The sequence below is a fragment of the Macroventuria anomochaeta genome, assembly GCF_010093625.1.
Source record: "Macroventuria anomochaeta strain CBS 525.71 unplaced genomic scaffold BU25scaffold_60, whole genome shotgun sequence".
In the NCBI taxonomy this organism is placed as follows: domain Eukaryota; kingdom Fungi; phylum Ascomycota; class Dothideomycetes; order Pleosporales; family Didymellaceae; genus Macroventuria; species Macroventuria anomochaeta.
The window spans coordinates 47,156-73,200 of record NW_022985421.1 but is presented as its reverse complement, the minus strand read 5'-3'; the positions used below and the strand labels follow the sequence as shown (position 1 = coordinate 73,200).

Sequence of the window (26,045 nt, the reverse complement as noted above, 5' to 3'; positions counted from 1 at the left end):
TGCTTGTGTTTTCGCAACAGCGTTGAGCAATCAACACCATGTTTTTCTGCAATTTTTGTATACACAAATTGTTCATCTGGCTTCAAATTTTCAATTTCTTCAAGCGCTTCTTTGATACCTGTAATGGTTGTTGAGTTATGACGCGTTGAAGTATGGGTGCTGTTTTGATGATTGGGCGGCACGCGACTCCGGGCGTCACGCGCACGGACACGGTATGCACGCCAACAATAAGCGAAAAGTTACAAAGAATGAACTTCACAGGGATGAATGAACACGCTCTTGGTGTGGAAAGTGGTATCATAAAGGTGGTCGTCTATGAAATGAAGTAAAATTCCCAGGTTGAGGTTAGAATCTCCAGGAACGCCGGTAATGCATATGCCCTGACTGTGAGCCAGTCATCATCGCCTAAAACATGCTGCTCTTCTTCTTCTTCAACTTCTCTGCGTTGGTCTCACTGCTTGACCTCAGTCCCCAGAAACTCTTCTTGGCCTTCATGGGTGCTTGCCCCGCCTGCGGCTTTGGCAGCCCGGTGCTGAAGAAGCTACTCGCGCTCGCTGTGGGTCGATGCCCACCAGGCTGCAAGTAAGGCCCTGCGGCGAACACGGGTTGCGCAGGCACCGGCGCGGGATGTTGCTGCGGCCGGGATGGACCAGGTCTTTGGGTTTGGAACTGGACGTGTGGCGCTGAATGACGCTGAGGTTGTGGTTGTGGGCGCGCCTGTTGCTGCGAGCCCATCAGATTTGACTGATCACCAAACTGCTTTCGCAAACGTTCAGTCTCCTTGTCTACTTCTGCCTGTTTGCGCCGACGCTCCTTCTCCTCCCTCTCCTTGGACTTGCGTTCGTTCTCAAGGAACTGCATTGTCTTCCGCTCTTCCTCAGTTTCGGCCTTGCGGCGCGCCTTCCGAGCAACCTCTTCCTGCTTCTTCTGCTTGCGAGCCTCAGCCTCGACTGCAGCTTTCAGACGAGCTGTCTCTGCATCTATCTCCCATTGTGCACGTGGGTCGAGGCGTGGGGGCTGCTGCGGTGGAGCTTGCGTGGGGTGTTGCGGGCGCTGAGCGGTCCTCTGCTGCGGTCGTTGTGGATGTACAGCATTCTGCTGGGATTGTAGACGTTGTTGTGGTCGTGAAATTGGCTGCTGAGGCTGTTGAGGTCGAGATTGCTGGTGTCGAGGAGGCGATTGCTGGTGTCGAGGAGGTGTTTGCTGAGTCTGTGTCTGTAGAGGGGATAGGGATGAGCGCTGCGCAGCATGGTTGGCAAAGCTGGCTAAGGGTGCTGTAGTAGGTGCGGCAGCAGCCTGAGTTCCGGCTGTAGAAGCTTGTGCTACCTTTTCAGCCGGGTATTGTGATGGGCCGGTGTATGGAGGTGGCGGAGGAGGCTGCGGCGTCATCATAGGCGGAGTGATGCCCGGTCCTACGAGCGGCGAAGAAGCCTTTCGTGTCAGAATGCCACCGCTATTCTTGCGACCGACGGGGTCGACGATGTGGAAGGCCTCTCGCTGGTTGTTGATGAACATGTCCCTGATGACTGCTGCGCTGAGCAATAGCACCACTTCCAGTCCCTTATAGTCCTCGATCTCGATGCGGTAGAGATTCGGTTCCATAATGGTCATCTCCTTCAGCATCGTGAACAAAGCCACCGCAATGTCGGGCTCTTTGCTCTTCTTGGCCTTCTTGCCCACCAAGTCTGTTGACTTGCCCGTCAAGTAGCACGTCATGTCCTTGCCATATCTGCCTTCCTTCCGCCAGACAAAGTTTACCCGTGGTGTGTTCGCGTCAGTGCCGGGGTCGTTCTGCGTACGGTCGAGCGTCGAGGCACTTGGCGTGCGGAAAGTCACCTGCGGTATGCTGAACTCCCAGCTCTGCGTTCCGCTCCATTTCGACTTCTGCTCCTTGACTATAATTTGCGTATCAGGGTTGTACAGCTGGATGGCGAATTGATCAGGGAAGATAGGCTCAGGCGGAGGTGGTACTCCGCCATTCTTGCGAATCTCTTCCTGCGAGAGTGTCGGATGTGACCAGCCAGGCTTTGCCAACACTTCACCAAAGAGGATGTCTGGGTTGTGCGAGTCGTAGAGGGCTACCGCGTATGTGTTCTTTGCTGTGTTCGAGGCAGGGTCAACGTGATTGAGCGCATATTGCGCTTCGGGCTCAGAGCCGTTCTGGGTGAAGAGAAAGGATTCTTGGTGCTTGTTGGCTTTGTCGGTGGCCTTCAGAAAGAAAGCTGGGGTGCATTAGCAGCTATGTCATCGATTCATAGTAAGGTAAGGCTGAGCGCACTGGGTAGATTCTCGTCTAGCATTGCGGCATATCACGTGCTAGAATGAGTGCTACGTGAGTTTGATATGTACAGGAAGAGGTCAAAGCAACAGGAGGTTTGAACAAACCTGTGGCCAGCAGGAGTCATGATGTTCAAATGTTCACGTCGATACGCGTTTACCAGGCGCAGCCCTGGTGACCCCTGTCTGCGCCCCGCTCGCGCCTTCCCCAACATCGACAAGGCAGTGACGGACTTATGCGGTTCTGTCGTTATTCTTAGAACCAGCCACAATTCGTTCACTTTTGCTTCTCTTACTTGCTCAAGGTTTGCTTGTCTTCTCGACGGCCTCGATGTCAACAGAGAAGTGGTCAAGCTATGCTGTCAAGCCATGCTGTCAACACATGTGTGCCACGAAGTCTTGTGTCAGTTAGATGAAGCTTGCACAACAGTTTCACGATGTTTGGTACGGTGCACAGCCTCCTCAGAGCCTCACAGGTCCGAGCATCATACACGGGGCTTGAAGATCAACGCCTTGCGATGATGCTCCTGACGAGGCAGACTGCGCAGAAGCGTCGGTCAGCAATATCATAGCTGCGTGCGCGGTTATATCGCTCCCACTGACAAGTCTTCTTCACCATTACGCGTCCATAGATTAAAGTACTCCACAATCGCAAGATGCTCCTCTCTGGGCATCTCATGCTGACCAGCGGTCTTCCGGAGAAACACAGACCTCATCGTCACTCTTTCAAAACTTGAAACAGTAGAACCGTACCCAAGGCTCTACGGCAGGGTGCACCACGTCCAGAAATGCAGCCTTTCCACCCGAGCTACACGCGTCCTCACGCTCACAATGCTTGTCTGTACACCATTACGCGGAGTTGTGAACGATCGAACCAACCCACACTAATATTCACGACGGAGATACTGGCGGTGTACTCCGCCTTGGCGGACAGGGGTCAGAGCAGCAAATAATCGAGCACTTGAATTCTTCACACAAACAATGGCCTGAGGCACAAACCTCAGAACAAGACGTCAAGACACCATAACGACATCACCACAATCTCCTTCAAGGCTCAAAGACACTGCGCGAGTGTCAGACAATGAACTTCAGGCGAGCCGTAGGATCTTACCGCGATAAGGTTTGTCACAACTGAAACTCGCTAACAGCGCATCACCAAAACTTTTGTTGACGCTCCTGGACTTCACTCTCTTTCAACACACTTCAACATACTCCGCCAGTATCGCATTCTCGAGCAAGCGTTCTCGCATTTACCCAGCACTTTCGACGTTGCTTTGCTTTCAGTCAAACGTACAACCACACAGACAAAATGAATTCGACACTCAACATCACGCTCAAGCGCAAAGCTACACAGGCGCAACTTTCCAGTATCTCACAACCGAAGAAGAAACTCCAGGAATACGTCACAGATGAGGACTTTCGTGTACCTCTACAGCCTGCTGGCGCACCAAACCACACACGTCCGCTCACACAGCAAGAGTGGATGAGACTGCATACATGGAGCTGGCATACTCGATGAATCACCAGAGAAGTAGGAATCTCACTCTTCGCAATATATACGATACAAGCTGGATGCAGATCTTCGAAGAGAATTGAGGCTTCTCTATGCCCCCCAAATACACCGAGGTCCTCCAGGACACCGCTTTGCCACATGGCTTCCTGAGGAACCGTGCTGAGCTCGATCTCTATTCTATCTGGTCAAAATTTCTCTTGGCCGGCTTGTGTTCCTCCAAACGAACCAAAACAACTGGTGTTCTGTTCTTAAACGTCTTCAGTCTTACATCCACGATCCTGGAGGCCTCCACAAAATCCTCCAACCGCCTGTAGCCGTAGTTGCGAGCATTAAGATCATGAGAAATTCTCCTTAGATAATGGCCAACATTCGCCAGGTCAGCACAATTATCTCCATCATCCATGCTAGCAACGATGGCTCTCCTCATGGCACCGAAACCTGCTTTGTCGATCGGCCTTGGACCAAAAGGCTCGACGGTTGTAGTTGCTGGTGCACTTAAGTTGGGGGAAGATTGTGGTGCTTGGTGCTGGATCAAAGGCATCTTCACTTCGGCGGTCGGCATGGGTAGTACATCGAAGTAGACGAATTTGTCGCAGGCCGCAATAAACGCATTGTTGGTTTTTCGTTCATCAAAGCCATACACGGTAACACCCTGCTCGCGGATCCGGGCCGCAAGACGCGTGAAGTCGCTATCGCTGGACACAATACAGAAGCTGGAGAGGCGACCAGTATAGAGCAGATCCATCACATCTATGATCATAGTGCCGTCTGTTGCGTTCTCCCCCGTTGTGTATGCAAACTGTTGCATCGGTGTGATGGAATGATTCAGCAAGCAGGTTTTCCATCTGTTTATATTAGGTCTTGTTCAATCGCCGTAAATGTGCCGCACGGTTGCCGTTCCGTAGTTGGCTATGTGGACCATGAGGCCAACAATCACCCGTGGTGAGACATTGTCGACGTCAGTTAGAACCCCGAGGAGTCGATTTCAGCCTTGAAAGAGCATGTAGTAGATATAAATGGTACGCCAGAATCGCCGTCCGATACTGCACAACATACATGAAGGAATGGCGGGGGAAATGAGGTGGCGGGGTAACTATGGTAAAGTGGCTGGTCAGCCCACAACTTGTATACAGTACACCATTCGCAAATCTTCAACATCACCTATCGCGTTTGTACAGAGTAGAAGCAGCAGAGATGCATCTTCGATCCCCCCGCGCTCTGCAGTAATGTTCTGAGCAACCATGTGTGGTTCGTTTAATCAAACGCACGTCGGCACAACCTTCATGTTTTGCACAGACGATCCGCTCAGCACTGCTTCAAAAGACGGCCATGGAAACAGATTGTCAGAACTCCATGGTCGCTCGGATTCCCCAAAATGCACATCTGGCTGCACCTTCACGGATGATCATCACCAGCATCATTCGCGGGTCGATCCATACTCTAGCGCAGCCACTGAGAGCTTAGTCCGAGCCTCTTCCCACGCCTTAGAGCTGTAGCGTAACCAGAACAACAGCATGATCTACAAATCACCAAACTATCGTGTCCTAGCTTTGGCGCCAACAAATACCGAGGTCGGTACTTGTGAAGATCAAGCAGGTACTTACATCGTGCCAGAGTCGTGATTTTAGACATCCTCACCACATTCCAAAGCCCCATCCCCGTCTCACGAGACTCTCAATACCATACGAAGTTTGATCAAGCACCTCAGGACTACCTATAACTATCTTATCCCAAGATGTTCATCCCATCACCCTCCATCTTTCTACTCTTTGCTCTCCTGCCCCTTGCATCCTCCATTGCCATCCCGCAATCCATCCTCCCAACGGGCCAAACCGTGAAACAAGACATTATCAACATCCACAACGCCGTATTCGAGCTCGATGCAACAGTCCAAGCCTATGATGGCTCACCATTCCCAACATCGCTGGTGGACGGAACCCCCGTACTACTCGGCGTAGCGAAGATCCACGAAGTGAACCGCGCAGGCTTCCGTCATGCACTGGCCACGCTTCCGTTTACGGTGCCGGACTCGAATGACGTGATTAGTACGGTGACGAACACTGGTACTTGACCCCTCCTTCCCGCCCATGATGGTCTGAGATTGGGCGGCTGATGACTGACATATGACGCAGTGAACAAGTCCATTCCCTCCACAACCAAGCACCTAAAAGAGAAACTGCCCGCGTTCAAAGAAGGCCTCTTGATCCCAGTGGTGATCGCGAGTCTGGTACTCCTGCTGTCCGATCACGACACCTTCAGTGCTGCGACATTTGCGAAAGTGAATCCCGGAGTGGGAGAGGCGAAGATCAAGGAGGGCGCTGATGGGGTTGCGAATATTCATAATGTGATCCAGGATGCTATCTTGTTTTATACTGCGAATGCGGTGTAGAGCTTTGGTCTCACTTGTGCAGGATACCAGAGGGTGAGACTCAGAAGCTAGTTTGTTGAATAGGCTAAGAAGAATGATTGTGTATTACAAAATTTTAATCGTGGTAGAAGATCGTGTGTGAAGCAAGGACAGAGTGAGTGATCATCGTGTAGCTGCTACAATAGGTAGACCCTAAGGAGTAACGCCGATGAAATAAAGGAAACTGAGCTAGTCCTGGCGTGATGTGAGCCTGGATATGTGAGTAATTTGACAAAGAAAGAAGAAAAACACCATTGACCTAAGTAGATGCCAGAGTATATCCTCCGCCACGCATACACCCTTCACCGCGCTATGCACCACTGTACAGTTTGGTGTCATCTCAAACAGTCTCTCTTGGTCGCTCCTGCAATGGAATCTCCATCATCGGATACTCGGACATCCCATCGAAGCGTGTCATGACTGGCGTAGGCATTGCAGTAGGAGGCATAGTTGGCGGTGCTGTTGGTGCCGGTGTCTGCGGTGCGCTCTTCAAGCCGTACTTGGTGTTAAGTTGCTTGCGCATCTTGTGTTGCTTCTCTCCGAAGGTCATCAGGAACCCAATGCCAGCGAGAATAGCGAATACAATCCAAACGCTTTTCAAACTTTCATTGAAAGTGTTAACGATCTGTACCTTGTTCTTCGGGCCAAAGCTGCTGACGAAGGCTGCAGATGCGTGTTGGTATGCTTGCCCCTTTGCGAGTTGCCAGCGCGCGTTCTTGCTAGGGATGGTAGACAGAAGCGAGGTGAAGCGCACATTGAACACAGCACCAGGAACAGCAACACCGAAGAGAGATCCTGTGCCGCGAAGAAAAGCCCAGGATCCGGCTGCTGCGCCAGTGCTGCTCTCAGGCAGCTTGACCTGAACGGCTGCCAGCATCGTGGAGATGACGATTCCAAGGCCCCCAGCGACGACAAGCTGGAGAATGAGCCAGACCGAGAATGGAGTCGAAGGGCCTAGAAGTACGCACAAGCTTAGGCCGGTGGTCATAATTCCGAAACCAACAATGTGCATCGGCTTGTACTTGCCCCAGAGGGTCATGAGCGGGCCGCCAATGGCAGCACACATCACGACTGCCAGTGTTGTGGGCATAACTTCGACTCCAGACTGACTTGGCGATGATCCCTTCACAGCCTGGAAGAACGGTGGAAGATAGAATTGGAAGCCATAGGTGATGAAACCATGGATAGTTGTCAAGGCGAAGGAAATGACAGTTGTGCGATTTGAGAATACATGCGGTGGCATGATCGGATATTTGCAGCGCTTCGAGCGTTCCCAGAAGGCAAGCGCAACGAAGCCAAGGACACTAAAAACCATGGGTGTGATGATAGACCAATGAGACCATGGATTGGGTGCACCGCCTGTGCTGAGCGAGATGAGCAGCATGACTACGGAGAAAGTGAGTAGTCCAGTGCCTAGGTAGTCGACCTTCATAAGTTCACCTAAGACGGAAACGTCTTGGGATTTCATGCCTCCGCCGACATCAAGCCACAAGTAGATGATGACAAAGGCTATAAAACAGACGGGGATGTTGATATAGAAACACCATCGCCAATTGATCTCCGCGAAGACACCGCCAAGGAGTGGTCCAAGGCAGGTCCCTATGGCGAATACGATGTGCTTAATTGCAAGGTACGGGCCTCGCTTCCGCAAAGGTATGATGTCGCACAGGATCATCTCGGCAAACAAGTCAATGCCGCCTGTACCAAGACCTTGAACGATTCGTCCAAAGATAAGGACAGCACCGGAATTCGCGACACCGCACACCGCACTTCCGATGGCGAAGACGGTGACAGCTGTCATCATTGGGATCTTCCTTCCCCACATATCTCCAAGCTGGCTATACAGCGGCTGGAAGATCGTGCTTGCGAGAAGGAAAGCAGTAGCAACCCACGAGAACTTGGTGCCGAGATTGAGCGCGTCAGAGATAGTCGGTAGGGCGGTGTTTGTGACGCTCCCCTCAAGGGCGGAGAGCAGCAATGGCAGACACATTGCGATAAAGGACCGCCAGAACCCCTTGGTACGTGTCCATTTCTCTGATGACGTCCCTGAGTCTTCAGAAGGAAAGGACGGAAGGGACGGTCGGAGTGGCCAACCCTTGTCGGACGGCAGATTAGAGGTGCTGATCTGTTGTTGTTGATGATGATGATGGTTGTTCAGACCAAAATTCACTGTCCGCTCTTCAGGAGGTGTCGAGCCCTCTAGGTACTTCAACGAGGAAGCTTTCGATGGCAGGCCGCCATTCATGATTAAAGTCGAGGAAGATTGGTTGCGAACGAATGTTGCGCAGGAGGCGAAAGGGGACTGTACAGCCGTTTCGGCGAAAGAGTATTGACTGGCATTGATGGTGGGCTGTATGATCGAAGATCGCCTCGAAGAGGACGTCGACTGTGGAAAGGCCTGCATATCGAAAGTGAAGACTGCAGGAGGAGGTCAGCGGAGTGACATTGAACAGCCACGTTCAGCTATATGTGTTGTGCTGTCAAGGTAGTCAGAGAAGGCAAAATATAGCCAGACAACCAAGAATGCTCGATTTTCCTTGGTAAGCTCTTGAGTGTGCGAGAAAAAAATAACTGCGCATGATATTTCCTGTGGATCGTTGGGTTGACGAATAGGTACCGACGATGATGCTGCCAGTGGTCGGAATGACCCTGAAACCGCATTGGAGAAGGGCACAACGTGATTCGTCAAAGTTGCTAACTTTTGGTAGACGGCGAAAATATCAGACTGTGTACCCACGGTCGTGGGCCTACCAAGGGTGCCACGAAGGAGCCGGAATGAGGACAATTACTCTATAGGAATCGAGCCATATATGCCGACAGGATCCGTATCTCTATGCATGGCCGAAGTCGGTGGTACTGGGAATGTCATCGAGATTGCGACCGTTGCTGTGCACCCTAGTCAGCGTGATGTTTGTATATGCTGACGAAAAAGGTACCTTTTTACGGTTTCGATAGGGTTCATAGGCGCCGCTACCACTGTCATCGGCTGAGGGGTCTGCTCTGGATTAGTGAAAGCCATCCGAGCCGAAACTGTAACAAATGAGAAGCTGGCAAGTATTGTCTCGAGTTTGATAAGGTATATTAGGGAATCAGACGTAAGCACCACGTTCGCGAAAGTCTCATAATCACCATCGAGGCACACTTCATGCGCTCTCCTCTACTTCACCCTTCTTGACTTGGTGCATACCGATCTTCACCATTGGACTCTGCATGAGTTTGTCCCAGTCGTGAACGAAGTAGGACTGTTTCAGCGAGATGTCCATCTCTGTTTGACCTCTCTCCAGGACTTCATCGTCGTATGCTTGGACTACCTCGGCAAGGGTTGCCGAGCCCTTGGAAACAGACACCATGATGCTAACGAAATTGGATGCGTCTTGCAGTGCGTTGTTCAAGCCTTGGCCGCGATCTGCAGAATGCATTGTATCAGTGATAAGATCTGGGGAGTGGGGGTCCAGGGTTTATTGTAGACTACGGTAATACAGGAACGCGAAAACTTACGAGGTGTCATGGGATGGGCTGCATCTCCACAGAGCGTCATTCTTCCGCCTCTGTTATCCCATTTCTTCGACTTCTCCCAATAGGTCAGACGGTCCATTGGGATAGTAGTGCCATCCTTGACAGCGCGGCCAACTGAGCGCCAGGGCTCGGCATACTCTTCACAGCGTGCCTTGAAGAACTTCAAGCGGCCCTCATTGGTGGCCAGGTCCACAGAAGGGGGCGTGGTATTGTCATTCCAGCTCTGCATGACCTGAAAGCTCCAAGTTTCCGGCTTGTCAGGGTCGGGGACGTCCATGACTGACTGCGGGTCAGCGGGCCGATCGGTGGGCATGCAAGGGGTAAAAACGTACTCGACAACCAGTACATGGTCCCATGATCAGGGTGTATACTGTTTATGAAGATCTTGTTGTGCTCTCGTATCCGTAGAGAAAGCTCGGGATCGAACCTGTACGAGAAATTGAACAGATTCACAGGAATAGTCGTCAGCTGGGCATCCTCGAAGCCAACGATTGACTCTCTGAGGAGCGATTTTGCGCCGTCAGTGCCAACAACATTATCGCCTACTGCATGATCGCCGTCCCTGAATTCAATCTTGACTCGTCCGTTGTCGTGCGACGAAGAGTCCTCGATTACGTAGGCACGTACAACTTGCTTGCCGTACTGCACGTCGATGCCTTCGCTGAACAGGTTACGCATCTTTTTCCGGCTAACACGCACTGGCTGATCGGCTCCCATCTCCAAGATGAGGTCTCCCGTCTTGCCATTGTGGATGGGCAAACCAGTCACAGCGTCAGGTGTCAGAGATGGATCGGCGTAGGCTTCATGAAAGCGGGCAGCGAGGTCCTCAGGAAGGCAAGACGCGATATGGGACGCGCCCCAATGAAGGGTCATACCCCATTCTCGAGGCCGTGTCTGGTATGTTGTGCTTGTCTCAGATTCGAAGATGGTGAACGCAATGCCATTCTGCAGATGAAGGTGTCAGGATGATGATGCTTTTGTGTTCGACTTGACAAACCTTCTTCAGGCCCTGCGCTACAAGCAGTCCACTCGTGCCTGCCTCTCTCGTTAGCTTCAAGCTACCCTTCCATGCCATTCTTAACACCCTCATGCAGTTTCACTCACCAGCACCAACGATCAGCACATGCAAGTCCCTCTTAGTGGAATTCGTCATCCTGAACAGTCGAATGGTGTGGCAAATCGTGTGCAGCACGTCGTGAACCAGAGCCCTGGAAAGGAGTTGTCGGCCGTCGTAGTGTACGTCCTGGAGCTTCGAGCTTAGTCCAGCGAGCTAAGGTTGAATTGCTAGCGTGCAGCGACGGTTCAAGATTATGCAGGGACGGCAGACCTATATTGCCGCGTTAGAAGAGTAGATAGGCTTGACAAGAGGCTGAAGTCGAAGTTGTGTGCAGCTTCATTTCGATGTGTCGTCATGGCTTCATGGATTGCGGCAGTTTGCCCACGCCCTTCACAGCTCTTGCCCCATGCAGTGCAAACTGTTTTTCTCCCACCTTTGCCCCGCCTGCCCCTCTCTCACACGATGCAACACCAAGACGACCAACAACGCTTCTCCGAAGAGGATGGCGATTACATGGCCGGTGAAACCACTCATGGGTGACGCATGCTTCCCCGATGCGTCGTATTGGTCAAATTGATGGTCGACGGCAGAAACGTGGGTCCAACACTGAAAAGGAGGCAGCGATCATCGCATGCAGGACGTTCGCCGGCGCCAGCGCGGCAGCTGCTCGCGTCCAGGCCGCCGGGCACCTCCGCCAAAACGTCAACCCTGAACAAGAAGACCATGAGCCCAGATTCTTCGTTCCATCGGGCAACCAAATCTCGACCTTGTTGCTGTGTACCGCTGTGACACGACAGCGCTGTTGTGACCTTACATTGCGATCGGAAAGCACGTGGCCATCTGCATTCCACCAGATTTTGCAGAGTCGTGCAAGAGCTTGGACGTCAGCGTGTGGCTGAACGAGTGGCACAGAACGTAGCCAGCACGAGCTTGAGGACATTACAACCGGCCATGGAGACCAGTGCAAGTGAAAGCGGCTCGCAGGTAGCTGCTGGTGGCGCAAATGATCTTGATGTGTGGTCCAACTCAGATGCAGACTCATCATATGGTGATCTGGCGTCTGAAACGGCCTCTCTGACCTCTAGCATCATGGCTGGCCACTACGAGAACGGGAGACGGTACCATGCTTACCAGGCTAGCGGGGAGTACATCCTGCCGGACGATGAGCAAGAGCAGGACAGGTTGGACATCAAATATGCGTCAATACAACTTGTCTTCAGCGACAAGGTGACGTTTGCGCCGATCGAAAACCCCCAGCAGATTCTCGACATCGGAACAGGAACCGGGATATGGGCCATTGATGCTGGTGAACAGTTCCCTAGTGCTGTCGTCACTGCAACAGACCTGAGTCCCATCCAGCCAACATGGTGGGTATATTCTACGCTTCAACGCCATATTTGGTCCAACCCAATTCTGTCATCACACCCGTTTTCTTTATTCCACCCTTCTCGCCCACCAGACGGTCCGAAAGCTTTCATGTCGTCTCGACATTACTACAACTCCAAGCTAACACTCCTAGGGTCCCACCAAATGTCAAATTCGAAATCGACGACGCAGAAGCAGACTGGACCTGGCCAATCAACCACTTCGATCTCGTGCACATGCGCACCATGACAGGTTGTATACGTAACTGGGACAAGCTCTTCAGACAAGCCTATGCCCACACCAAGCCCGGTGGCTACATCGAACTGCAAGAGATGGACTACTTCGGCGTCATCCAGCCCACCTCGCGCAGCCCTGGTACCTCGTTTCACACGTGGTGCACAGAGCAAGGCAAAGCTGCGATGAAGGTTGGCGTGAACCTCAGGACCAGCGTGGAGTTTATGAAGGAGAGTTTGGAGAAGGTGGGGTTTGTGGATGTCACGGCGAGGGAGTTTAAGCTGCCGATTGGACCTTGGCCGAAGCAGAAAAGACTCCGGGACGCAGGGCTCCTGCAACTGAGCGCGATGTTGGAAGGCATCGAAGGGTTGAGCTTGCGGTTATTGAAATTCTACGACGGCTGGACGCTTGACGAGTTGAAGGTGCTCCTGGCGAAAGTCAGAAGCGAGTTGAAGGATCCTGGGTGTCATTCCTACTGGCCTCTGTAAGTGCACTTCTTATATAAGATGATCCCGGTCGAGAGCTAACGAACGCAGCATCGTCGTTGTTGGCAGAAAGGCCGAATAGAACGGAGCATCTACACATACATCGAGCCTAAATTCTTATTCCTTGTCTTTCGATTCCCTCATACCCTTTTCTTCAATGCCAGTATTGAAACCGCTTTACCCACTGTCCTTTTGCATTCATCCCTTCTTCCGTAGCAATCACAATCACCTATGCTACGCAAACTTCGCACAAACAACAAGAGGCACGGTTACGCCTACAAAACCCCCTCTCCGATTCCGCACATCCCCTCATACTGCGTCTCAAGATGTCTCCACCCTCCGCACGCAACCTCGTACCGAACCCGCCCTCGGTGACCGCACACGAATACCCCAAAGAAATACAGCTCACCTCCCAACTAGGAATCTCCCAGCTCCAAACCCTTGACCTCCTACACGCTCATAACGACGATGTGGCTGTGGCTCCAGCATCTCCAGAAAAGGACGGATTGAAAGTGAGTCGAATCACGGAATGGCTAGGATTGCCCGAACCCGATGCTCGTACGCTGTTGAAGGTCAAGAGTGTGGATGCAGCTGCAGCAGTAGAAGCGTACAATGTTGGGTCGAAAGTGAACGAGTGCACTTTACGACTGCCGTTGAACGAACTCCAAGCTCTTCGTCTGCTGTGCTCGAATAAGGGTAATGTAGCTACCACGTTGGCAGCTTAAGATACCGGCGGAGTGGAGGAGGTATTTCATAAAGCTTTCGCGTACCAACCAGCCTACCTCATCATCCAGGAAGACACGATAACACAAAGAAAGCGGTGTTGAGCTGTTGTGCGCAAAGTCGAATATGCACGAACTCTGGTTACACAATTCAGAGACGGACTGCTCAGTCAGACAAAAGTAAAAGACGAATAACGCGTTGTTGATCTGTCTGATCAGATCGGGTTCGAGAGAATGGTTGACGGAATGACAAAGACAAGGGTGTGTGCTGTTGAAGTACCCTTCGTCGAGCACGAGATGACAGGGAAAACGTGATGGCTTCACACAATAGGTCCAGGTCCAGCTGCTTGAATCCAGATAAAACAAAACACACATTGCTACGCACATTCTGAAAGCAAACCATGAGAATCCAAATACTGTCACAGATCAAATACAATGAGGTGTAGCTTCACATGCTACAGATGTAGAAATGATACCCGGCTCGTGACTCGACACCTAGGGCCGTGTCATTTTGCCGAGGTTGGTTACAAGCTTTCCCCAGCTTGCGACATCGCGGCTGCCGCAACCGCATCAAAGCCCGACTTCCTATCTCCACCCGTCGGTTCGTCACCCGTCAGCCGATATCCACCATCAACTCTACTTCCCCCTTTGCCTTGACACCAATCTCGTCTGGTGATCCATCTCTTGTCGAAATAGCTTTTGCGACAAAGCTAGACGCATCTTGAAGACGACTTTGAGAAGATTGTATCAAGATCAAAGAAAACGCAGACAAGATGGTCGCAGACGCACTCGTCTACCACCCCACGGTGTCGCACTACCTCAAGTTCGTTGCGACGACCAGTCAGTCACCACACCTTCTGTCACGAAACAGTGTATTAACCCTACCCAGTCGGCCGTGACAAAGTCCTCCGCACCCTCCAATACTTTTCCCGCTTCCTAGCATGGTACCTGTACCGCACCAACCGCCCCCTCTCCACCATCGCGCCCTTCGACGCCACCAAGAAGCAGCTCGGCACAGCGCGCAAGCTGATGCGCGTCGGCAAATTCGTCGAGCACTTCAAAGCCGCGGCTGTGGCTTCAGACTCGACCTCGCTCGACCCCGTGATCAAGGCCACGAGCGTGGGCCGCCAGCTCGGATATGCATTTTACATGCTTTTCGATTCCGCGAATATTCTTGATGCCACGGGGATCAAGAAGAACACACACAGCGTCAAGCTGTTGAGAACTGCGAACCAGGCGTGGCTGAGCGGGATTTCGTTCTCCATCCTGCAGTCTTTGTACGCACTCTATGGATTGAGGAGTCGCAGTGCTACTGTCGCTGCCAGCAGTGACCCCGAGAAGGTTGTTGAGCAGAAGAAGGTTGCCAAGGAGCTGAACGCGATCAAGGTCCAGCTTGTCAGCGATCTTTGCGACATCACAATTCCTGCCACAGCACTTGGGTGGGTGCAGTTGGATGACGGCATTGTTGGACTTGCGGGTACGACGAGTTCGCTGCTGGGGGTGTGGAGTCAGTGGAAGAAGACTGCGTAAGCAAGCAACGCAACAGGTGTGTGTTGGGAAGTTGGTCCCTTCGTTCGTCCTTGTCGAATACATTACAAGGTTGTGTCTCGTTCGATCACGACCTGGAAATTGTACATGGTTGGCGTTGTCTCACATCAACCTTTCCGCAACTCGATTTGCCGAGTTCAGCATCTCGATTTAGCCGCACGGTGATTTGTCTTGTGCATACTAATGGCGAGCCAGTCATTCCACGCCGTCTCCTTATGTGCCATCAAGCACCCTTGTAAGACTCGATACCCTCGCTGCTACCTCTCTTCTGAAGGAGAGATTTCTGCCTGAACCGCATCGTCTTCGCTGCTAGCCTCGCCGTTTTCCCAAACCTCTCTTCTGCAGAAGATTCCATACATCGTTCACCCTGGGGAACGTTCCCAGGGCTTGTGACAGCCTCGGCACAAAGAATCCTCGCGTGACGAGCGAGTGGGTGGGAGCCGGGAAACATTGCTACATTTGCACGTGAAGATGTGATGGGAGGGGTTTTTTTTTTCTAATGCTGGTAAATATGTCTCGTATGAGTCGGATATCACGGCTCTTCTCTTGAGCTGTGCCAACATGCCGTCCGCCAACGCCAACGCCAGTAAGCATGAAGCTCATAGTACATGTCGGTGCAGTGCCCGTCCCCAAGTGCTCTCGAGCTGTTGAGATGGGCTGAGCCCCCTAGACCTTGTAGAAGCAGAAAGCGTGGTAGAAGTCAGAAGCAGCCAACTCCTCCTCACTCGTCGACAGCTGCCCCGTCCTGCGGTCTCTGACCCCCATGCGCTCACTCAGCGGCCCCAGCTCAGGGTCATCCTTCTGCTCCTCCCAGACCTCTCTGAACGGCTTCCTGTACTGCAGCTCCAGATTGTAGTCCTCGGCCAGAGCGCGGAAGGCCTCCCACGGCACCACGTACTCGGGCGCTTCGACGGCTTCCTCGAGGAAGTAGAAGTACTTCCAGCCGTAAGGGGGGCGGAAGGTGCCGTCTGGGGGTGTTTTGCCGGGGAATTTGACGCGGTAGATGGTGTTGCCGAACGCGAAGCCTTCCTCTTCGACCTGGCCGTCTTCTTGATCGTTGTTCGCGTCCTTGGCGTCTGCGTCTTTCTTCTCGCCGTCCGCGTCTTTCTTCCCGCCGTCCGCGTGTTCAGACTCGTCAGGCTTCGGGCTGTCGAGACTCTTCTCCGGATCCCAGCCGTCCTCGTCGTCGCTGGCGAATGCGGGGCGGTCGTCGTCGTCGTCGTCGTCGTCGTCGTCTGCGCCGGTTGCGTCGGCGGGCGCGGTGCCGTTCGCTTTGTGGTGGTCGATGACTTTGGCGGAGAGGATGTCGGAGTTGGGGATGCAGCCGATGAAGCGCCCGCCTTTCTTCAGCGCTCCGGCGACGTTGCGGAGCATGCCCTTGGCCTTTGCCTCGCTCTCGAAGGCGTAGTGCATGCAGAACATCATCGTGACCATGTCCCAGCCGCCGCCTCCCCACCGCTGGCTCACGGCGTTGCCTGGCCCAACACCGGGGTCGATGCCAATCTCCCGTATGATGGGTATGTCGCCCAGCCACTCGCCGAAGCAGTCCTTGGCGTAGAATTCGGCGTGGAAGAGCCGACGCGACTTCTTCTGCATCTGCGCATAGCGGTCCTTGGCCTGCTTGATGGACACGTCTGCCGGGTCGCAGCCCACGTACAGCTCGACTTTCCTGGACGCCTGCCATTTCTGCAGGTCGCCGCCCTTGCCGCAGCCTATGTCGAGGATCTTGAGATTGCGCTCGTCGCCAATGAACTTTTGTATGAGCGACGACTTCACCCAGTTGTTGTAGCTGCGCAGGCCCTTGATCTTGCTGTCTGTCTGCCGCCACTCACGGCCTCGCTCGGGGACCATGTTGTAGTGCTGCTTGACGACATCGTGGACTCCGCGAGACGCAGCTTCCTGCTGTGCAGTCCTTGCGGCTTCCTGCTCTCGCTCCAGCTGCCGTCTGCGCGCGGCTTCGCGGTCGGCTACGGAGAGTCGGGAGGCGGCGCCGGGTCGCTTGCGCTGTCGCGGTGGTGATCTTGAGCGTGAACGCGATCGGGACGGGGAGCGGCCGCGCTTCCTGTCGGCCATGGCGCGCTGGAGGGCGGCAGTCGGCTGAGTGTCGCCGCAGCGTTGTGTGTAGCTGAGCGTAGGAGGCCACAGGCTCTGAGGCAGCAAAGCAGACTCGATGCTTTCTCTCTCTCGCGCGTACCTCCGGGGCTGCAACGTGAAAGTTGGCCGAGACAGCTGCGGAGGGTGCGGCTCCTAGCTCCAGCTCCGCCGCGCTTGCCAAGGCGTGCATCATCGCCGCATCTTCGCGCTCGTCCACCCGCCAAACAATCCCCACGCCCGCGCCCACGCCCACGCCCACGCCCACGCCACCTTTACCTTGCACCGCTCCCTTTACCTTCCACCGCTCCCTTTGCCTTGCACCACTCCCTCCCTCGCCCATACACACCGCCGAACAGCCGTCATGGGTGACCCGCAGTTCGCCCAGTACCCGGACCTGCAGCTGGCGCAGAGTGTCTTCCAGCTCACCAATCCCGCCGCGTCCAAGTCCGCCAAGCAGTCGTCGCTCAAGACGGTGCAGGAGGCCGTCCACGAGAACAAGATGGCCCCGCTCTACCGCTATCTCGCCCACCCAACAGAAGGCGTCCTGAATGCGTCGGGCGAAGGCTCCGCAGACCAGCCCCCGACCCAGCGCAGACCGTCGGCCAGCATGGCCAGCATGCTCGCCACACGGAATCCCTTGTTGCACGCACCGCTTTCGTGGGACGAGAAGCTGTACGAGAGCCTCAAGGCCGAGAACGAGAAGGAGCTCGAGGCGATCCAGAAGGAGGAGGACGAGGCGGCGGAGAAGGCAGGCGAGACCGAAGTGCAGGCTGCGCGGGGCAAGCGGGCGGAGCTGTACAACCGCATAGGAGACAAGGTGCGATGCATCGTGCGGCAGCGGAAGCAGGCGTACTGACTGTGACCAGGACAAAGCCATCGCCAGCTACGAGGCCATGTTCGAGAAGACGGGCATCCTCGGCACCAAGATCGACCTTGTCCTCGCCATAATACGCGTCGCGCTCTTCTTCGGCGACAAGGTGCTGGCAAAGAAGACGATCGAGCGAGCGACCGCGCTGGTCGAGAGCGGCGGTGACTGGGACCGCAGGAACCGTCTCAAGGCGTACACCGGGCTGCATCTGCTCACCGTCCGGTCACACGCGCAAGCCGCTCCCCTCCTCCTCGACAGCCTCTCCACATTCACCAGCTACGAGCTGTGCAGCTACTCGAACCTCGTCGTCTACGCCATCCTCGCCGGCTCCTCGTCGCTGAAGCGGGTAGACTTCAAATCCAAGGTCGTAGACGCACCGGAGATCAAGGCGATTGTCGGCAGCGCGGAGGAGAAGCTGTCCGCTATCACAGGGCAGACGTCAGCAGGACCGGCAGCCGGCGACGAGGAGATGGCGGATGCTTCAGGCTCCACAGCGACACCGATCCCGACTGCTGTCAACCTGACAACGCTCGGCGGCCAGCAGGACAAGGAGGTAGCCGTGGACTTCTCACCGCTGTCCAAGCTCGTCAAGAGCCTGTACGAGGGCAACTACAAGAACTTTTTCACTGCCCTGGCCGAGGTCGAGACCAGCTTCCTCAGCCAGGACCGCTACCTCTTCGAGCACCGCGGCTGGTACGTGCGTGAGATGAGGCTGCGGGGCTACCAGCAGCTGCTGCAGTCGTACCGCGTCGTCGGTCTCCAGAGCATGGCGAACGACTTTGGCGTCACCGTCGACTTCCTCGACAAGTGCGTTCCCCCGCCCCCCCCCCCTCCCCCCCTTCATGCATGCAGACAACACAAATGCTAACCACAGCCAGGGACCTCGCCAAGTTCATCGCCGCCGACCGCATCCCGTGCACCATCGACCGCGTCAAGGGCATCATCGAGACCAACCGACCCGACGACAAGAACAAGCAGTACGCGGACGTGGTCAAGCAGGGCGACCAGCTCATCACCAAGCTGCAGAAGTACGGCCAGGCCGTCAGGCTGAGGGGCAGCGAGCGCGGTTGAGCTTGCGACAGTAGTGGAGTGTAGTCACGATGGGACATGTGTAATGATCTGAACCCAGTAGACGTAGAGCCGCTCGGCAGACGAGTGGCTGGATGAAGCCAAAATGAACAACATCAACGCTGTACTCTCGCACTCGCTGGCCATCCAGTCACGTTCGGCAACCGTCGAGCGAAGCCTTGCAGAATATCACAAAAGCGTGCGACTACGCTAACGTCAGAGAAAATGCAGAACGGCGACTTTCTTTGACCAAGGCGTGGGCAAGCTCACCAACGCGAGAGACCGCTCGCCCCTCCACTGTACTCTCGTCGTCTGCCCTGCCCCGCATCCCCTTTCCTCTCAAACAGATACATGCAGGTGCTCCGACACAGCTTCGTCCAAGGTCCCTGCCCAGGCTTCCTCAGCTCGGAACGCCTCGCCTAATCGCCGTGGTCCCGCAGCTATCTCCGCAACTCGGTATGCAGCGCGCAGGGACCGGTGTCACCATGGGCGGGTAGATACGCGGGATGATGTTCAATAAACTTCAGCCCAGCTCTCGTCCTGCATCCCTCCCATCCTCTCTTGCAACTCACCACCTGCCCGTCCACGCTTATGCAGCATACCCACGCGGAGCAACGAGACGCGCTTCAGGCAGATACGCGAACGGGCCCCTTCTTCCGCGGGCGAGTGGGGTGGAGATCAGTCGGTAAGCAGCTAGGGCGAGAGCTCCCACTACGGCCATGTCGCCGTCATCGGCTCACCTTCGCCTGAGCGCGGTCGCGAGGAGCGTGGCGTGGAGGGTGCCTGGCGTCGCTGCTGGACATGGAGGTAACTATCGGCCGTTTCATTATCGTCCTGAGTCCACGTCCGCTCGCTCTCTTTGGTCACTTGGAGCAAGTGGACCGGCAAGTAACGGAGACCGATGGGTACATGATGGGCTTTGTACCCCTCCACGATGGTGGGGCTCATGTTCTGCTCTTGACGCACAATCTGTAGCGAGCGTTGCTTTTGGATCTTTTCCGTGGCATTGATACCCTTCCTCGCTCACTTATCTTCCAGCACCGCGCATTGCTTTCGCACAGCGTACGCAGCCGCACATACTACTACTACAGTCGCCCTCGCTCCGCGTCCACGCCCGAACCATGTCGTCCGGTATCACAGAGACCGAGACGGTCCTCACCCTCGACAACATCAACCCACACGTCCGCGCGGCCAAGTATGCTGTCCGTGGCGAGCTCGCTGTAAAGTCGGAGCAGTACCGCGCAAAGCTGGCCAAGGGCGAGGGCAAAGACCTGCCCTTCGACACCGTCATCGCCGCCAACATCGGCAACCCGCAGCAGCTGGACCAGAAGCCCATCACCTTCTTCCGCCAGGTCGCGTCGCTGCTGGAGAACCCGCTGCTGCTCCAGCACGAGGACGTCCTCACTGGGAGTCTGGGCTACAAGAAGGATGTCGTCCAGCGAGCACGGAAGCTGCTGAAGGAGGTCAACAGCGTGGGCGCATACTCCCAGTCCCAAGGTGCACCAGGCATCCGCCAGTCGGTCGCCGAATACATCGAGCGCCGCGACGGCTACCCATCGACATTCGACAACGTATACCTCAGCAACGGCGCCTCGTCCGGCGTCAACACGCTCCTTCACGTCATCTGCGCAAAGCCAGAGACCGGCATCATGGTGCCCATCCCCCAGTACCCTCTCTACACCGCCACCCTCTCCGTCCTCGACGCCCGCTGCGTCCCCTACTATCTCGACGAGTCCGCCAACTGGGGCACCAGCATGGCCGCGATCCAGGAGAGCTACGACAAGGCGAAGAGCGAGGGCACAGACGTAAAGGCTATCTGCATCATCAACCCGGGCAACCCGACGGGTGCCTCGCTGCCTGCCGAGGACATCAAGAGCGTACTGAAGTTTGCGGCGAGGAACAAGCTCGTCGTCATCGCAGACGAGGTCTACCAGACCAACGTCTTCATCGGCGAATTCATCTCCTTCAAGAAAGCACTGCGCGACCTGCAGAAAGAGTCCCCCGGCCAGTTCGACCGCATCGAGCTCGCGTCCCTGCACTCGGTTTCCAAGGGCATGGTCGGCGAGTGCGGACACCGCGGCGGATACTTTGAGTTAGTCGGCTTCCATCCGGAGGTTGCGGCTGAGATCTACAAGTTCATCTCGATCCAGCTGTGTCCGCCGGTCATCGGGCAGTGCATCGTGGAGATGATGGTCAACCCGCCAAAGCAGGGCGAGGAGAGTTATGAGTTGTACAAGAAGGAGTACGACGGCATTTTCAAGGGACTGAAGGAGCGCGCGTATGCGCTGTATGAGGCGTTTAAGAAGATGGAGGGCGTGGAGGTTGGGGAACCGCAGGTCAGTACTCTTCAGGTCTCACATCCTCTCACCGTCCAGACTATCCCCGCTGTCCGGCTCCCTCGTAGTTGTGGGACGAGCTAACTGTACGAAGGGCTCCATGTATCTCTTCCCCACCATCACGCTCCCCAAGAAGGCTCTCGAGCAGGCGAAGAAGGAGGGCCACGCCGCCGACGAATTCTATTGCTTCCGCATGCTCGATGCGACAGGTGTGTGCACAGTCGCTGGCACAGGGTTCGGGCAGAAGGAGGGCACATTCCACTTCAGGACAACATTCTTAGCACCAGGAACAGACTGGACACAGAGGCTTGTAAAGTTCCACGAGGACTTTATGAGGGAGTTCAAGTAAGTGGTAGAAGGCTTCAAGTTGAGGGTGTTGGATGAGAAGGCGGGGGAAGGTCCGGGGGAAGGTCTGATTTGGAACGTGATGTAAAGCTGAATCTGAATGGCAGAGGAGGGAGGGGAAGTCGCAGCTCTGAAGTCAGATACTGTACCCCACGAGGGGGAATGTTGGAGTACATATGCACGATACTTGAATCAGACAGCCGATCACTAAGGCAATGCCACTCCCAGTTCCAGTCCCTGCGAAGTAGCTCATGTTCTTCGACCTCCCACTCTCCAGAACCTCTATTGCGCGCTGACCGTCCTTGCAATACAGCACGTATAGGTCAACTCACAAGACTTTGCATGGAGCGTGCGGCGCATATGAACTTGCAAGAGGTAATGAGGAGGATACTCAACAAAGCAGAAGGTGCCCACACGAACATCCACATCCAAGAGTCTGGCGTTGATACCCACGCACAGGCAAGCAGGCTGAGCATGCAGACAAGCACAGACCAAAGGGAAACATGATATGCGCTGTCGGTGCTGTGCTCATAGTTTTGCCAAAGCGGCAGTGTTCCGAACAGCGCGATGCGTGCTAGCACGGTGATGCTGGACGCTCCCTACCGTGACAGCGGGACGACGACGTAAACGGCTTGGATCTCGCATCCACTAGCACCTGAGGGGCGGACATGGAGCTGGATCGCTGGCACGGCCCGGCCCGTGGGACTGCGAGCTCGCAAATCCTCGTCTCTGCCCTCACTCATGTTGGGGTTTGAACAAGCGTTTGTGGGCGTGGTTTCCACTCGCAGGGTTGGCAAACTGCAATGGATTGACCCGTCGCTCGAACGGGGAGCCCTGCTTGCTCCAATCATGTTTTGTGTCCAAGGTCTCGATGGACAGTCGAGAGGTGTGGCCTTGGGGTTGAGTTAGTTGTGTGGAATTGGCCACCTCTCTCTCTCTCTCTCGCGCACCATCAGCACCTGCTGGTCTGTCGTTGTCCGTTGTGTCCAGCGTCTGGTTGGGTGGGATTGCTCGATGTTCAAAGAGAACGTGCTAGAGCTCTTGAAATTCTGATCAATGTACTCGGCGCACGATCAGTGCTGCAACCTGACGACCGAATCGAATCTGGGACTAGCGAGAATAGGGTCGTATGGATGGAAGTATATGCTGTGCAAATCTTGCTGGTGGAGAATGAGATAAGTGCGCAAGTGTGAAAGCACTACTTGCACAATTGTCGGCTTGACTCGAAGACAGATTGTGGGCGAAGAACTGTTGGTCGAGTGGAGAGATCAACAAGACGAGCTGACCTTGTGTGATCTTTGTTCATTGCTTACATACGAAATCAAACGCGACCGCCAGGGTATCATAACAACCAAACACGCTTTCTGCCTTTGCCTGCCTTCATGTCTCCGACGGTCTCCGCGTGTTGAACGGATTTTCGCCCTTCTCGATCTTCGTCGTCGTCTTACCCACACAGTCCCTGTCTGTCTCCGCAAACCAGTCATAGTCGCTCTTCGTCAGACTGCCAGTTCGCTGACTCGCCATCTTGTACAGATTGCGCTGGGACTCCCAACTCGATCTCGACGCTGGCCTGTTGTTGTCGCTTCTGCTGAACGGCTTTCCGATGGAAGACGCGATGCTACTCTTGCTCTTGTGCTCTGCTTTCGTGCTTGAATCTTTGCTCAGTCTGCGCTCGAAGGTTCGGGCGATGGCGCTTAGGCGACTGGGTTGCTGTTGCTGGGATAATACGCCTGGAGACTCGGGTAGACTCTTCCATGCACCTTGTTCCGCGAGTCCGATGCCAGGTCGGCCATCGAGGCTGGTTTTTGGGTATTCTTCGACATGGACAACGATCTCGTTGACAACTAGAATCTTGTTGGTGGCGAAGGAGCTGATGATGGGCCAGAAAATGGGAATCGAGGCGCACAGGATGGCAATATTGACTTCAAGGACGCTGAATATGTATACAACCGGTGTGTAGTAGGTCATATCGAGAATAGGAATGGTACCGGCGCGAGTCATGCAAAGTGAGATCATGCGGCCTATTGACACAACGGCGACACTGGAGGGTAATTAGTGGGTAGGAACCTGAACCCATGCGTGGCCACTTACACTCCGCCCATAGCGAATAGAGCGATGAGCCCTACTCTGCTCTTGCCTGCGAGCCGTAGCATCCCAAGAAACGGTAAGGGCAACAGTAAGACAACAATGTCAAGAAACATGTTGGTAGCGGCGTGAGCTGCCCACATGGCAAAAAGCTTGCCTGGGTCTTTGGTGCCCCAGCCCACACACTTGCCCTTCAACGTCGGATTCCAGTTCTTAGCAATGGGCTGGCAAGGAAACAGGGCAAGAATGAGGAACGAAAAGCCCCACGTGGCAGATACAATGATTACGGACCAGATACACTTTCGCGCGAGACGGTATTGCGGAGAGGTGGTGGAGGTTGTTGTTTCGGCAAAGAGGCGCATGTACTGGAAGAGGATGGCCAACTTTATGAAGGTTGTGCTGGCGCAGTAAGCAGCGTTGCTCAACCATACATACTGTGGCAGTTGTCAGCTACTGCGCGCCAGGTTCATCAGAACCATACAAGGCATGACTGACCTTAAAGTACGCTTCTTTATCACTATGACTGAGAGTATAGAAGTGTAAACCGAGCCCATTGTAAGGCACTACGTCGAAGTTAGAGGCGACTAGGCTTACAAATATCATGGTCTAGACATACTCAAGCAAACAATGCTGTCACCAGCTATACTGGCAATACCAGCAAGGAAGACGAAGGCATCATCCCAGCCCCAGAGGCGATCTCGAAAGCGACTCCACAACCGCAGGCCTGCTGCTAGTATGGCGAGTGACTGAAGTTACGAGTAAGCGGAAGGTGGTTGATGTGAGGAAGCGTAAGGCTTCACATACCAGGAACGTAATCGTCGTCCCTAAGATCGTCTGAGGCTGATTCACCAGAGGGAGATGTGCGTTTCTGGGGTCATCTCTTGCGTCGGCTGGTGATATAGTCATGCTTGTGAAAGAGGTTGCTCAGCACTGCTGTATGGCGCATTCGATCCTTGGAGACGTTGACAACAGTTCGGAATAGCCAAAGGATATATCGGACGTCCTCAGTGTATTGTCCGTGTTGCTAGGTGTGCCTCAGTTGTTCTACATCATAGTCCGATGGACCTAAACAAGTCTCGGTACAACGCCCAAGTATTGAGGCTGAGAATAGGTCTCCAAAGAACGAGGGGGCGTGGAGACATATAAGCATAGGGAGTGATCCAACGATCAACAACCGCGAACTGAACCTTAATGTTCTAGCATGGAACCGCTGTGCCTCACCATGTCCAAGGGTTAGATTTCCCTGCATGCACCGAACACGACTCTAGTCGTGCGATGATGCAGGGCTCTCCTGCTCCGGCTAGCCACAAACGGTTGTGTACGGGCCAGGGATTGCCATATTGTTGGAAAGTTGGATGATTTTCGGACACCGATGTCCACAGTTCCCAGTACCGACGGTATCTAGGCGAGCGTCCGTGACAATGGATGGCAGTTTGCTCGCCACCCCAAGGTGGTTCGTGCATCCTTGGTGTGAACGGTGTGCAGAACACTTGGTGTTGGTGAGACATCTTTAACCGTTAGCGACGAATGAACAGAACAACCACTCCCCGCGGAGCCCTCCCGCTTGCAAACCGCCTTGTGCCGCCTTACCCTCCTCGAGACCGCTTCCGCAACCTTATATCCCAAACAGCATCTGCAACTGCGAGTGGACGTTCAGAAAATTACACCTTGTCGCTGGCCCTGGCAACTTGCCAATCTCAGCTTTGCTTTTAACACGTGCAGGTCGATAGTGCATGGTGTTGTAGCAAAAAGAAAGAACCCCTACCCCGAAGGGCCGACCAAACAAAGGGCGTGTTGTCATCCCCAGAGGTGCATGTTGGTCGTCATCCCTGCGCGTGGCCTTGCCTGAGACATTACCGTAGCCTTGGCAATCTAGGGTTCGGCGCGATTGTTCGTTGGTGCTTCATGATTGTGTATGGTGAAAGAATTCGAATCAGGTTTCTTACCGCACCCGGCAGCAATTGTTCCTTCTCTTGCAGCGAATCCTGCGAGTACGAAGTCTCAGTAAGCAGAGAGTACCTAGTTTGCTTACTGCGGGCGTCGTCCCACTGCACGTCCAAAGAACACCTCCGATCTCCACGGTGAGCAGTCCACAAACCATACATCAGCCTGAGCTGCGGGACGG

General features: G+C 54.5%; 12 protein-coding genes across 12 annotated transcripts; 6 read left to right on the top strand and 6 right to left on the bottom strand.

Annotated features, from left to right (window-relative positions):
• Positions 1-284: 284 nt before the first annotated feature.
• Positions 285-2,396, bottom strand: BU25DRAFT_443938 (uncharacterized protein). Its single transcript, XM_033709393.1, has 2 exons — positions 2,279-2,396; positions 285-2,222 (listed from the first exon to the last, which is right to left on the bottom strand). Exons 1-2 carry the CDS (start codon positions 2,298-2,300, stop codon positions 406-408), a joined length of 1,839 nt encoding a protein of 612 aa, XP_033555385.1. The 5' UTR covers positions 2,301-2,396; the 3' UTR covers positions 285-405.
• A 1,483-nt stretch (positions 2,397-3,879) lies between these two features.
• On the bottom strand, positions 3,880-4,814 carry BU25DRAFT_252670 (uncharacterized protein). Its single transcript, XM_033701628.1, has one exon. The coding sequence runs from the start codon at positions 4,596-4,598 to the stop codon at positions 3,963-3,965; it is 636 nt and encodes a 211-aa protein (XP_033555384.1). The 5' UTR covers positions 4,599-4,814; the 3' UTR covers positions 3,880-3,962.
• A 711-nt stretch (positions 4,815-5,525) lies between these two features.
• On the top strand, positions 5,526-6,179 carry BU25DRAFT_354973 (uncharacterized protein; the record flags this gene model as incomplete). Its single annotated transcript, XM_033703543.1, has 2 exons — positions 5,526-5,853; positions 5,923-6,179. The coding sequence occupies 2 exons, from the start codon at positions 5,526-5,528 to the stop codon at positions 6,177-6,179; spliced, it is 585 nt and encodes a 194-aa protein (XP_033555383.1).
• A 323-nt stretch (positions 6,180-6,502) lies between these two features.
• BU25DRAFT_380101 (MFS general substrate transporter) lies at positions 6,503-8,256 on the bottom strand. Its single transcript, XM_033704215.1, has one exon. The coding sequence runs from the start codon at positions 8,185-8,187 to the stop codon at positions 6,538-6,540; it is 1,650 nt and encodes a 549-aa protein (XP_033555382.1). The 5' UTR covers positions 8,188-8,256; the 3' UTR covers positions 6,503-6,537.
• A 1,025-nt stretch (positions 8,257-9,281) lies between these two features.
• BU25DRAFT_404946 (FAD/NAD(P)-binding domain-containing protein) lies at positions 9,282-11,329 on the bottom strand. The gene is made up of 5 exons (XM_033705138.1): positions 10,818-11,329; positions 10,711-10,748; positions 10,046-10,658; positions 9,696-9,992; positions 9,282-9,603 (listed from the first exon to the last, which is right to left on the bottom strand). Exons 1-5 carry the CDS (start codon positions 10,864-10,866, stop codon positions 9,341-9,343), a joined length of 1,260 nt encoding a protein of 419 aa, XP_033555381.1. The 5' UTR covers positions 10,867-11,329; the 3' UTR covers positions 9,282-9,340.
• On the top strand, positions 11,330-13,035 carry BU25DRAFT_416335 (S-adenosyl-L-methionine-dependent methyltransferase). Its single transcript, XM_033707754.1, has 3 exons — positions 11,330-12,137; positions 12,290-12,853; positions 12,906-13,035. Exons 1-3 carry the CDS (start codon positions 11,722-11,724, stop codon positions 12,934-12,936), a joined length of 1,011 nt encoding a protein of 336 aa, XP_033555380.1. The 5' UTR covers positions 11,330-11,721; the 3' UTR covers positions 12,937-13,035.
• Positions 13,036-14,349: 1,314 nt separating this feature from the next.
• On the top strand, positions 14,350-15,106 carry BU25DRAFT_354960 (peroxisomal biogenesis factor 11; the record flags this gene model as incomplete). Its single annotated transcript, XM_033703542.1, has 2 exons — positions 14,350-14,416; positions 14,466-15,106. 2 exons carry the CDS (start codon positions 14,350-14,352, stop codon positions 15,104-15,106), a joined length of 708 nt encoding a protein of 235 aa, XP_033555379.1.
• A 684-nt stretch (positions 15,107-15,790) lies between these two features.
• BU25DRAFT_312066 (mRNA cap methyltransferas-like protein) lies at positions 15,791-17,176 on the bottom strand (the record flags this gene model as incomplete). Its single annotated transcript, XM_033702149.1, has 1 exon — positions 15,791-17,176. A coding segment is annotated over one exon (1,386 nt), but the record flags the coding sequence as incomplete, so codon positions are not given.
• Positions 17,177-17,448: 272 nt separating this feature from the next.
• On the top strand, positions 17,449-19,518 carry BU25DRAFT_495949 (PCI-domain-containing protein). Its single transcript, XM_033711896.1, has 3 exons — positions 17,449-18,035; positions 18,085-18,893; positions 18,965-19,518. Exons 1-3 carry the CDS (start codon positions 17,580-17,582, stop codon positions 19,155-19,157), a joined length of 1,458 nt encoding a protein of 485 aa, XP_033555377.1. The 5' UTR covers positions 17,449-17,579; the 3' UTR covers positions 19,158-19,518.
• Positions 19,519-19,914: 396 nt separating this feature from the next.
• On the top strand, positions 19,915-21,722 carry BU25DRAFT_416332 (alanine aminotransferas-like protein). The gene has a single exon (XM_033707753.1). The coding sequence runs from the start codon at positions 20,276-20,278 to the stop codon at positions 21,572-21,574; it is 1,299 nt and encodes a 432-aa protein (XP_033555376.1). The 5' UTR covers positions 19,915-20,275; the 3' UTR covers positions 21,575-21,722.
• A 1,398-nt stretch (positions 21,723-23,120) lies between these two features.
• BU25DRAFT_252537 (uncharacterized protein) lies at positions 23,121-24,981 on the bottom strand. Its single transcript, XM_033701626.1, has 5 exons — positions 24,725-24,981; positions 24,537-24,666; positions 24,416-24,483; positions 23,927-24,354; positions 23,121-23,876 (listed from the first exon to the last, which is right to left on the bottom strand). Exons 1-5 carry the CDS (start codon positions 24,824-24,826, stop codon positions 23,216-23,218), a joined length of 1,389 nt encoding a protein of 462 aa, XP_033555375.1. The 5' UTR covers positions 24,827-24,981; the 3' UTR covers positions 23,121-23,215.
• Positions 24,982-25,051: 70 nt separating this feature from the next.
• BU25DRAFT_252618 (uncharacterized protein) lies at positions 25,052-26,042 on the top strand. Its single transcript, XM_033701627.1, has 2 exons — positions 25,052-25,426; positions 25,686-26,042. Exons 1-2 carry the CDS (start codon positions 25,276-25,278, stop codon positions 26,003-26,005), a joined length of 471 nt encoding a protein of 156 aa, XP_033555374.1. The 5' UTR covers positions 25,052-25,275; the 3' UTR covers positions 26,006-26,042.
• Positions 26,043-26,045: the final 3 nt, after the last annotated feature.